We start from the raw sequence: 12,727 nt of genomic DNA on the forward strand, positions 1-12,727 counted from the left end.
GAGGGTAGATTAGGTGAGGCAGGGGTAACATCTTAGGGATTGTTTGGATGCCTATAAACTCCTTAAGTCGTCAGGGGATTATATGGGCTGTTTGGATGGCTGTATTTGCTGGTAAAGGCTTTATAGCTTGTAAACACATTACAAATTTTAGATGTAATATGAAACTTGACAAAAAGACATGTTTTGGATTACAGGTAAAGAATTTACATATAAAAAGGCATTATATATGGTATGACACAATGGTTGATGTACACTTGCGATGTGTGGGTCCCATTGTAATGTGTATGGTGTATTCAATCTATCCATCATGTGCTTCCTTTGATGCTCTCCTATGGAAAAAAAAAAAAAAAAAAAAAAAGGTCAATGATCATCAAATGGACCACATGAGAGGAAAGATGAGATGTCCATGGTAAAACTTTCAAATTGCATTTGGGGTCACTAAAATGAATAAAGGACATACAAACCATCCACTACATGCATGCTTTGATGGTCTCTTAGAGCCCCAAAAACTTATTTCCTTTTTATGCGATTTGCAAATTTTGGCAGGATATATTTACTACCTGAGCTCTATGTGGTATGTATACCTACTTTACAAGTTAGCCAAATACATGATTTGTTCACGTATAAACAAATTACCACTTAAAAAGCTAAAAAGAAAATCACCTAAACATTTTACACCTAAAATTCTTTTAAAGTGTAAAGTGTTTACAACCTAAAACTTTAGGAACATTTAAATGACCCCCTTAATGAGTGAGGCCCTGATCGTGGGGCCCACCTCAATGTCTATATGTGTTGTATATCTATGCCATCTATTCATTTTGCCAGCTCATTTTGAGGCATGGTCCCTAAAGTGCAGCAGATTGAAATCTCGGGTGGACCACGCACATAGGAAAAAATTGGTGATTGAATGCCCACCATTAAAAGCTTGCCAGAGCCTACTGTAATGTTTATTTGCCATACAACTTGTTGATAAAGTCACACGACCTGGATGAAGGGAAAACAAAAATAATAGCTTGATTCAAAACTTTTGCGTCCCCAAGAAGTTTTTAATGATGGGAATTCAATCCTATATTGTGGTCCACCAAAGGTTTGGATCTGCTTCATTTTTGGGGCCATGCCCTAAAATGGTCTGGCAAAATGAATACATTAAGGTGGGTCCCATGTTTAGGACGTCACCCACTCATAGGGTCCCATGTTTAGGACGTCACCCACTCATATTATACCAGCCTCACCTAATCCGCACCCCTCAATTTCATATTAGCAGCTTTGGTTCTTGCTCCATCATTTTTAATTGTCCATCCCTTGCAAGCTCTAATCATAGGGTCAACATAAGTTTTTATCGTAAGTTCAAGATTTCATTTGTAGAATTGGGACCATATATGGTTCAATAATCCAAACCATTGATATGATCATTACTACACTCATGCTTGGCGGCAACGCTAAAAATCTTTCAATTTGATCTACATTTAAAATTTGCCCTTTTAAATGTTCAATGTGAGCCATCACTGTAACTTCTTTCTTAACCATCTACTCTTTTGGTTCATCCGTTGAAGGGATAAGATCTTTCTATTTGAATTACTTAGCTACTTGAAACATCCACAGTGATTTCCGTCATACACAGGCGCTTGGACAGTAAGTAACTTAATATGAACTACTTATGTCTTAAATACCTTATTTTGTTTTCTACTTATTAAATTGAAGGGATTAAGTAACTTTAAATAAAAAGGTTACTTATCAAGTAGAACCAAACTTTTATTTTGGCTAGTACGGTTTTACACACCTCACTGATAGCCACACCCCAAATCAAACTTATATCAAATAAGTTACTTTACTTATGAAAGTAGAAAAACTAACTTATTTGGTGGTATCCAAACGGGCCCGTAATGTTTTGGATTACTGAACCATGGGACCCACTTGCACAAACTTATACCGCGAGAGATACTACTGTACACATATTCCGGATGAGCATTGAAAATTCCTCATTCAAAATTACATCTTTTTGCGTCCATCGCGATTTAGAAACCAGGATTTACAGCCGCTAACTATGCCCCGCTTATTTTATAGTATAATAATCTGAACCGTCCATTTTGTGGATCATACAAATTAAGGGCCATCATGGGAATTTTAGTTGAAACGGATGGTTTTGAAAGTCATATCAGCAGATGGTTTCAGTGGCTCACATTCAAACTACAAAAATCAAAGGTTAAGATCAGGAATGAAGCGTTACAATAGGAAAATAGCTTTTTTCTGGTAATAAAGAGGAAATGGAGAAAAGAGTTATATCTTCACATCATTTCAGGCTTTCAGCGTGGAGAACGCTGGGCGGCGACACATGCAAGATCCTGAGTCGCGACGGAGGTAAAACGAACTCATTCAAAAAATTTCCCCCTTCTCTCGTCTGCCTCCCTCACCTTCTCTCACTCACTCTCAAAATACAAAACCCTAATTTCCCTCTCTCTCTCAATACAGATCCCTAATTTCCATCTCATCCATCCATCATGGCTGTGGTCCTTCCTTCTGCGTCAGGAAGGGAGCTTTTAAACCCTCCATCAGACGGCATCACCAACCTCTGTTTCTCCAATCACAGTGATCATCTCCTCGTTTCCTCCTGGGACAAGGTCAGCCACCCCTCTTACTTCTCTTCTTCTTCCCCTCAAAACCCCTATTCTCTTCAATTTGATCTCTTAACTCACTGTGCCTCAATCAGAGGGTCCGATTGTACGATGTCAGCAGTAATGTGCTGAGGGGAGAGTTCTTGCATGATGGGGCAATCTTAGACTGTTGCTTCCATGACGATTCTTCGGGTTTTAGCGCTGGCAGAGATCATACCGTTCGGAGGTAAGAGTAAATCCTGCGCCCCATCTGTTTGTAGGTTTGCGATTTTCTTTTATTGGAGGAAAGAGATCTCATCTGAGCACAAGCACACTATCCTTATCTGCTAGTTAGACACGTGGCGCAATCAAAGCTTGTCGAGTGCATCCCACTGTAACCTTTTCTTGTTCAATGATGATAATTGCTGACATTCTTTTCCACCATCCATTTTTAGGTAAAGAATCTGATGGTTTGGTGAGAGATTTCTGCTGTGACCAATCATCAGTGGGACCCAGGTGGTGGATGGTCTGGATCATGGGCTGTTGTTCCACGCCTTCAACTTTTGTGGGAGCTCAGAATAAAGTGGCTTGTCCACTCTTCTACTTGCCGTTGAGCTCCCACAGGAATTTGACATGTGGCACACCAGTGCTGCAATCTAGACCATTCAATCTGTATGGCCAAGTGAATTTGTGTAAACATGGAAAGTAGTGTCTATTCTAACACCTATGAAACTAAGATGTTCCCTTGAACACCCAAAGCTTGTCAACTAACATAAAGATATCTGTAACTTGATTATTTGAATGAACAAATTCAGTGATGATTCTCCAGGGATAATCTTTTCTCTTCTGATTAATCAATAATCCACATCAATATGCGTGGTGTTAGCATGGGACATGGGGCTTGTAGAAAGCTTGATTGCACTTTGATTGTCACAAAGAAGAGCACTTGGCTTCTGAAGAGAAATTGCTATTTCTCTTAGTAGGATATAAAGCCATAAAATTTCGGCTACTGCTAGAGTCATTGTTCTATACTTGGCCTTTGTGCTTGAGTTATTTTTCTTTTTACTGCTCCAAGGTGCAAGATGATCTCCAAGAAAAAAAACACGGAGAGATAGATGTTCTGTCATTAAGACAACCAGCCCAATCAACATCTGAATACGCATTGAGATCTGATGACTTAGATAAGCGAAGAATAATCCTTCACATACCTAAGTATCCTTAAGGCGGCTTGAAGAGGAGGGAGTCTTGGAGAATGCATAAATTGATTAATTTAATGACCACATAGGCAATGTCAGCCTCATGAAGGTCAAATATTGAAGACCACCAAAAATACTTCGGTAGATGATTTTTAAAGGAACTCCATCAACTCTCAATTTCTTGTTTATGGCCATTAGTGTGGCTGTTGGCTTGGAAGCCAACATCTTGGTTTTTGCCAGGAGATCAATTCCATAATTTTTGCTGTTTGCAATAATACCTCTAGGTGATGGGGTTATCTCTCTACACCAAGGAAATAACTTAATTCACCTGGATTTTTCATATCCAACCTTTTTGCTAACTCATCTAGCAAACATTTGAGTCCATCTTTATCAAGGTGTTCCGTAATGGTAACAATGACCGTAACGGCCACCATCGTTACTTTTACGATACAGGGCTCGGCTGTTATGGCCCTGTAATGGCCATTACAGTCTCTCTTTTTTATTTTTTTATTTATTGAAAAAACTCCCAAAAACATGTATCTGCCCCGTAATGTTGATTAAAAAGTATGAAAAACCTATATATGTCCGATAATAGACCATTATGGGGCTATTATGGCCATTATAGGGGATGTAATGTGCCGTTAACAACAATTACAGGTCATTTTTTTTCCATACGGCCATTACGACCCCGTAATGTGTAACGGTTGCCACTGTTACCTTTACGTAACAGCCTTTACGACACACCATGATCTTTATCACTTCCCTAACTATAATATCATCGAAAAGAACAAGAAGAAGGAAATACCTGAGGCAACCTTTTCTACAACATAGAGTATCTAGATAGGTTATTTTAAAACTGAGTCCTTCAAAAGTGGTGCTGAATTTCTCAAACTATGCATGTGAGCTTGCTTCACTCCATAGATTGATATCTTCATTTTACACACATGATGTGCATGGCATGGACCTAGGAAGCCTTGTAGTTGTTGCATACATACCTGTTCTCTCAAAGTACCATGACAAAATGCATTTTTAATATCAAGTTGATCCAAAGTACACCTAAAGTGAGAGACACTAGCAAGAATGCATCTAATGGTACTTGACAACTGGACTCATCATAATCAGGTCCTTGTTCTTGATTGAATCTCCGGGCAACCAATCTGACCTTATCTTGTTCCGTGGATCCATATAACTTCACCTTGATTTTCTACACCCACTTTGAACCGTCTATAATTTTACCTTTTGGAAGATGCACCAACTCCCAAGTTTGATTTCCCTGAAGTCCTATTTCCTCTCTCATCAGAAACGTTCATCCATCATCAGTTGCAACATCTTCATAGGATTTTGGTTCATGTATCTTATAGAGCATTGACATACAGACTTGATGCTCAACAGTGATTTTGGTACCCAACAAGTGGTTCTTTAGAGGATATTTTTATCTTTGATGGCTTATTTGATGAATAGGAATATGATCTATGTAAAGATGAACACAGTTCATAGCCAGAAAAAAAGAGCAGGTGGACAAATAAGATGAGTGGGATGCTTATAATGATTGTCATGTTGTGCTATTGATAATGAACCGAAATTACAGTTACCAGATGTACTATTGGAATAATTGGGAGGCAGAGTGACAGACTAGAAAGATAAACAATTTTAATTGTCAAAACTAGATATTTGTATAAATACCTTCAGTTTTCAGCAGAAGAGTGGAGTTGAGTGGTACTGTTGTTCGATGAAGCCTCTTGTATGGAGTTGATTTTTGTATCACCTGAGGATTGTCTGCTTGGGGTGTTTGATGATTTATTTGCCTTGGAGTCAGCTGTAGAGTGTTTTTTTTTTTTTTTTCCTTTTTCTTTTTGTCCTCTTTGATCACTTGTGAAGAGTTGGATGACTGATCAAAATAAATCTTAATTTTGTCATCTGTTACATTTCTTGAAATGTAGAACTGTCAAGTACTTTTGTCATAGCACTGATACCCCTTGTTAGCCAAGGAAAGCACATTTGGGAGATTTAGCTTGGAATATTGATCTTTTTTATGCATTAATGTGGGGAAAGCAGACACAACCAAACACTTAGAGAAGAGTAATCAGGAGCATAGCCACAAGTTTCTCAAATGGTGAAATGAATGATAAGAACAAAGTAGATGAGGAGAACTGCAGTGTTAAAGGCTTTGGGCTACAAATGCTAAGGAAGTTTGATGCAGCACATGAAAATTAAATATGATATGCACAAGGTGTCCCGTATCGGTATCGGTTGGCGTAACGGTGACCTCCAAAACCGATACGGATACGGGGGCGTAACGGTGATACGGGGGCGTAACGGCCCGTAACGGTGCAAATTTTTTTTTTTGTTAAAAAAATATGAAAAAATATGGATTAAATCCGGAATATTCTAAGCATTCCAAATATGCATTCATTTATAAATTGGAACATGTTTATGATGGTGTAACGGTCCACTCTTTGGTGAGAAGTTGTATCGGACTGTCTGATGAATTTATGAACCAGATAACCTGAATTTGACTACAAAATTCATATATTTAATTTTCTAACTATCTACTATCAATGATAGATATATTAGAATGAATGTAATATGAAAATATCTTACATTTAGGTGTTTGCAATTATTTTTGAGGGCCAAAATTCATGCGTAAATAGAAAAAAATATAAAAAAATAAAATAAAATGGCACCCCAAATATGTAAAATGCACATTAACATGTTCTACTATGATTAACACATCATATGACATCATTAAAACAGCAAAAGAATCATTAAAAAATGATTTTTCGAATTTTCAAAAAAAGGGCCGAAATAAATGCGTAAATAGAAAAAAATATAAAAAAAATATAAAATGGCACCCCAAATATGTAAAATGCACATTAACATGTTCTACTATGATTAACACATCATATGACATCATTAAAACAACAAAAGAATCATTAAAAAATGATTTTTCGAATTTTCAAAAAAAGGGCCGAAATAAATGCGTAAATAGAAAAAAATATAAAAAAATATAAAATGGCACCCCAAATCTGTAAAATGCATATTAACATGTTCTACTATGATTAACACATCATATGGCATCATTAAAACAGCAAAAGAATCATTAAAAAATGATTTTTCGAATTTTCAAAAAAAGGGCCAAAATAAATGCGTAAATAGAAAAAAATATAAAAAATATATAAAATGGCACCCCAAATCTGTAAAATGCACATTAACATGTTCTACTATGATTAACACATCATATGATGTGATTAAAACAGCAAAAGAATCATTAAAAAATGATTTTTCGAATTTTCAAAAAAGGGCCAAAATAAATGCGTAAATAGAAAAAAATATTAAAAAAATATAAAATGGCACCCCAAATCTGTAAAATGCACATTAACATGTTCTACTATGATTAACACATCAAATGGCATGATTAAAACAGCAAAACAACCATTAAAATTTGATTTTTCGAATTTTAAAAAAAGGGGCCAAAATTCATGCGTAAATAGAAAAAAATATTAAAAAATTATTAAATGGCACCCCAAATCTGTAAAATGTACATTAACATGTTCTACTATGATTAACACATCATATGACATGATTAAAACAGCAAAACATATTAAAAAAAGTATAAATACCTATTTTTGACGAATTTCTGAAAAATGGCCCACCGAGCTTTGATTCAAAAAAATCTGTGATATAATGTGTTTTTATCTCAAATACCTAGCTAAGGTTGGTCGAAATTAGTAGTAGAAGGAGTGAAAAACAGTTTGGAAGCAAGAGGTTTCAAAAAAACAGCAAAAAATGAGCTAAAAATGAAAAAAAAAAAAAGTTACCGTTACAGGCCCGTTACGGGCCCGTAACGGGCCCGTATCGGCCGATACGGCCCCGAAACGGGTAACGGTTCGCACCGTTACCGTTACGTATCGGCTGATACGGCCGATACGTAACCGATTTGGCACACCCTGGATATGCAAGATCTCAGGTTTTAGATTATACTAATTCAGAAACAATCACATAAAATTCCACATCCCACACAAAAGTTCAAACATTCAAGCAAGGGGAATCTGTGCAGGTCCAGGCCTACACAGGCTAGGGCAATATCAGTAAAATTATGGACCAAACGATACTCAAAGGGAAGTAAAAATCATCCACACATGCACAACAATCAGTCCCTAATCCAAGGGATGCACCAATTCCAATTCAGAGAACCCTAGGGTAAGAAAAGGGTCAAATAAATTTAAAGTAATGCAATCTAGGGTTACGGTTAGGGAAAATATGTATGAGATGAGTAAAATAGGTGGAAATATGAACTTGCAGATTGTCTCCGTGAGCAGACAGCGGGTCAGGCCTGTCGCACGTGCGCAAGGGTCTGGCCGCATGTGCGAGGGGGTGCCGAATGCGGAAAGCGCCTCCTTGCCTTTGGTCGGCCAGGGGAGGGCTTCAAAACTCCCAAGTTTCGTGTCGATCAGATGCGGGGTCTGCGTGTGGTGCTCCACCGAAGTTTTAGCCCTCCTGCAGGGCCAGAATCTGGAAGTCCATTGTAAAGAGGAAAACTGTTGCAATAAAGGACAGATTTGAAGCACGGATGGTGGTAGGAAATGAGAAATAGAGATGGTAGAGGATGGGGGCGAATCGGGATCGATGTGGCTTGGCACCACGGTAGTTAGCCCTTCGATGAAGAAAGCTTCGCATCCAATTGGATTTCCACAACTCGAGAACTCAGAGGAATAGAAAAATGCAAAATTTTTATTAAGCTTCAATGAGAAAAAAATCTACAAGGGGTGCCTATTTATAGGAAAACCTTATCTCCAAAACTCGCGCTATGTGCGCAACCTATTACTTGGTGATGAAGTAAACAAAAATAAAAACTAATCAAAGAAATCTAAACCGTTTCTGATACTCTGAATAACATTAATAAACAAAACCTAAAATATGAGATTAATCAGACTAGTGAGTTACGATCATGAGATCCCATGATGGGCTTTACTTGATTATCGGGCCCACTCCAACGAACCAAAATTCCGTCTTCTAGCTAGGAGACCCTCCCTGGATGTCGTCATCAATCCAGATTGACGGTGGGGCCCTCCTTGTGTACGTGCGTGGGGGGCGACGTGCATGTGCGTGTGCGCGTGATGTCCTCATCAGCTCTCCCCGGCTGCGAAGATTTCGCCACTGGCGAAACAAAACTCTTGAACCGCTCCAAGATGTCAGGATCAAGCCTCTGAAGCTCCTCAGTGAGCCACGTGCTGTCTAAAGTCGGGCATGACTTCCATTAACCAGGTACTCTTAAAATTCGCCGTCCGACATTGAAACTATCTGATGGTCCAGAATATCCTTTATTTCCTCCCTGGGTGGGTGAAGGTTAGGTATGGGAGGTAGAGGCTGGGAAGAGGCCATGTATCAAGGGACAAATGTAGGGAATCAGGATGAGTGGGTGAAGGGCTGGACAAAGTATCAGGGGTCCTCTGAAAATTAACTAGATCCTCCACATTGAATGTGGAATTAATTCCCATGGAAGGTGGAAGATCTAGCACATACGCATTGGGACCGTTTCGTTTTATAATTTTGAAAGGTTTAGCGGTACGCGCGTGTAATTTACGAACGCCCCCCCTGAGGATACCGCTCGGTCTTAATGCAGACCATCACAGAATCCCTTACATTGAATTCCTTGAAACGTTTATGTAAGTCTACAGAAAATTTGTAATGTTCATTACTAGCAGTGATCTTTCGCCTAATTTCTTGATGTAATGAATGGATGTGATGCGCAAAAGACTCTGCAGACTCTGATGGCCTATGGGACAATGACATAGGGACAAGATCAATAGTCTTCCTAGGCTTGTAACCAGTAACGACTTCAAAAGGACTTAGACCTGTGGACCTATTGACAGAACTATTGAATGCAAACTCAGCTATAGGTGGTACGGCGTCCCATGTCCTGGTATGCTCCCCCACTAAACATCCAAGCAAATTCTCTAGGCTCCTATTAACCACCTTAGTCTGACCATCGGTCTAAGGGTGGTAGGCAGAAGAAAATTGAAGTCTAGTATTCATCATGGGTCATAGTGTCTTCCAAAAGTAACTCATGAATCGCACGTCATGGTCAGACACTATGATTTTTGGTAACTCATGCAGTTTGACAACTCACTAACGAACAGCTAGGCAACATGAGATGCATCGGAGGTTTTAGAACAAGGAATGAAGTGGGCCATTTTAGAAAAATGGTCCACGACAACAAATATGGAATCGTGTTTCCGAATAATCTTGGGAAGTCTAAGCACGAAGTCCATACTGATGTCTTATCAAGGGATGAATGGGACTGGCGAAGGTGTGTGTATAATCCTGTATTTTGTTTCTTTGCTTTGCCTGTTGACAAGTACGACATTGCCTATAATTTTGGCCACGTCTCGCTTGAGGCTTGGTCAATGAAACCTATCTTCCACTAGGGCAATAGTCTTGTCTCGACCGAAATGACCCAAGACCCCTCCTGAATGTAACTCCTAGACAAGAAATCGTGGAGGGAGGTGCGTGGTATGCACAAGCGGTCACTCCTAAACAAATATCCGTCTAAAATCAAATACTTATTGCTAGCTCCTGACGGACTCTCTAACAACGACGCGTACACAACTCTAAAATCTGGACACTTGTAATAATCTTCTTTAATGCGCTCGAGGCCCGTAACTTCGATGCTCATGGAGTTGAGTAATGCGACTCGACGACTCAATGCGTCGGCAGGCTTATTCTCTACGCCGGTCTTGTGCTTAAGCACAAAAGTATACTCTTGAAGAAATTGAACCCACTTGGCATGCCTAGGGTTTAATTTCTTTTGAGAGTTTAGATATCTCAAGGCCTCATAATCTGATAATAATACGAATTCTTGCAGCAATAGGTAATGACGCCAATGGCGCAGTGTTTGCACTATCGCATAAAATTCCTTGTTATAGGTGGAATATCTTTGTTTTGCTTCATTAAGTTTCTCACTAAAAAAGGCGACAGGGTGCCTTTCTTGACTAAGTACTCCTATGCCGACTCCAGATGCGTCACATGTGACTTCAAAAGCTTTTGAAAAATTCGGAAGTCACGTAACTGGAGTTTCGGTCATCTTGACCTTTATCTCCTTGAAGGCTTTTGAGGCTGCCTTTGTCCATTGAAGCTCTCATTTTTTTTTTTTTTTATGCAATCCGTGATGGGAGCCATAATGGAACTAAAACCTCGAATGAACTGCATATAGAAGGTGGCTAAGCCGTGAAAGTTGCGCACCTCATGAATATTGCGGGGTTCAGGCCAATTGATTATGGCCTTGACCTTCTTGGGATCCGCCGATACGCCCTCAGCCGACACAATGAAACCTAAGAAGATAACAATACTAGACAAAAGCGTACACTTCTTTAGGTTGGCGTACAATTTCTCGGCTCTAAGGATCCCACAAACCTGTCTCAAATGGTTGAGGTGTTGTTCCTTGGCCATGGTATAAATCAAGATATCATCAAAGTATACGACTGGAACTTCCCCATGAAGGGCCTCAACACTTGGGTCATCACACGCATGAAAGTGCTTGGGGCGTTAGTTAACCCAAAAGGCATAACTAGCCACTCGTTTTCCACTCATCACTAGGGCGTACGCGGATTTGGTGATAACCACTTTCGAGGTCAATTTTTTAGAAGATAGTAGCATTGGCCATCATATCCAACATGTCATCAAGATGCGGTATGGGAAATTGATACTTGATTGTGATTTTGTTGATGGCCCTACTATCAACACACATCCTTCATGTGCCATCCTTCTTAGGTGTAAGAAGGGCGGGCACGGCACACAGGCTCATGCTCTCTCGAATGAAACCCTTCTCTAGGAGCTCATCAATCTGCCTCTTCAACTCAGCGTGCTCTTTTGGGTTCATTCTGTAATGCGGGAGGTTTAGTAGAGTCGTCCCATGGATTAAATCAATGGCATGCTGTATATCCCTTATAGGGGGAAGCTCATTCGGTAGATAATCAGGAAAGACATCACGAAACTCATGCACTGCCTGAATGGCCCGACGGGTAACTCTACATTAGCTTCTAGTACACTCTCCTTAGCCACAAGGGCGTATACCATCGAGTCCGCATCTATTTCTCGCTCAAAGTCTTTGGCATTCAGAATATGGAGAGGTTTGGACTTGGACTTAGACTCCTTCAATTCTTTTGAGCCGTTCACACCACTTTGTGTGGTGGACTCCTTTCCAGTAGTGTTCTTGAGTGGCAGCGGATTTAGCTTGACCTTCTTGCTCTCGAACCAGAATGTACACACATTTGAACTACCAAATATGGTAACATCCCTGTCATAGAGCCATGGTCTACCCAGAATGATATGGCCAACATCCATGGGAACAACATCACACCAAAGTGTGTCTTTATATGACCCAAACTGGATTGGAACAAGACAACGGTGCGAGACTGGAATGGAAGTTTTATCAACCCAGGAGATTCTATAGGGTTGAGGATGGGCTTCTAGCTTTAAGCCCAAACGGCTCACAGTGCTAGTTGATGCCACGTTGTTACAACTACCACTATCCAGGATCATCTTACAGCTCTTTTCTCCACATTTTGCATAAGTATAGAAGATCGTGTTGCGGCGCCAGTCATTAGTGTTCTTGGCTTGAGCCAAGGCGCGATGCACAATTGCGAGGGTCGCAGACTCTTGTGTTCCCTCTTCCTCATCACTAGTGGTCTTCACGAGCTTATATTCTTCCTCTTCACCGTCACTCTCTGGGGGTACGAGTGTTGTCAAATAGCATATGCGATCCTGTGCGATTGCATATGCGATCGCACAATCGCATATGCGGTCACATATTATTATTGTTTTTTTCGCAATTTTTTCAAAAAATGAAAAAAAAATCAGAAAAATCAGAAAAAATTCAAAAAAAAAATAGAAAAATCAAAATAAATTATTATATGTCATTGGGACATGAAATACATTTAA

At 39.6% G+C, this 12,727-nt stretch overlaps 1 protein-coding gene across 1 annotated transcript in view; it reads left to right on the forward strand.

Annotated features, from left to right (window-relative positions):
• The first annotated feature begins 2,299 nt into the window (after positions 1 to 2,299).
• The window catches only part of LOC131218976 (mitotic checkpoint protein BUB3.1-like), a 38,580-nt gene continuing 28,152 nt past the window's right edge, over positions 2,300 to 12,727 (forward strand). The window contains exons 1-2 of the mRNA XM_058213895.1: positions 2,300 to 2,618; positions 2,708 to 2,838. Coding sequence (XP_058069878.1) covers positions 2,499 to 2,618; positions 2,708 to 2,838 — 251 coding nt within the window. The 5' untranslated portion in view covers positions 2,300 to 2,498. The remainder of the gene's footprint in view (positions 2,619 to 2,707; positions 2,839 to 12,727) is intronic.

This window comes from Magnolia sinica, chromosome 11 (assembly GCF_029962835.1).
Source record: "Magnolia sinica isolate HGM2019 chromosome 11, MsV1, whole genome shotgun sequence".
NCBI lineage: Eukaryota > Viridiplantae > Streptophyta > Magnoliopsida > Magnoliales > Magnoliaceae > Magnolia > Magnolia sinica.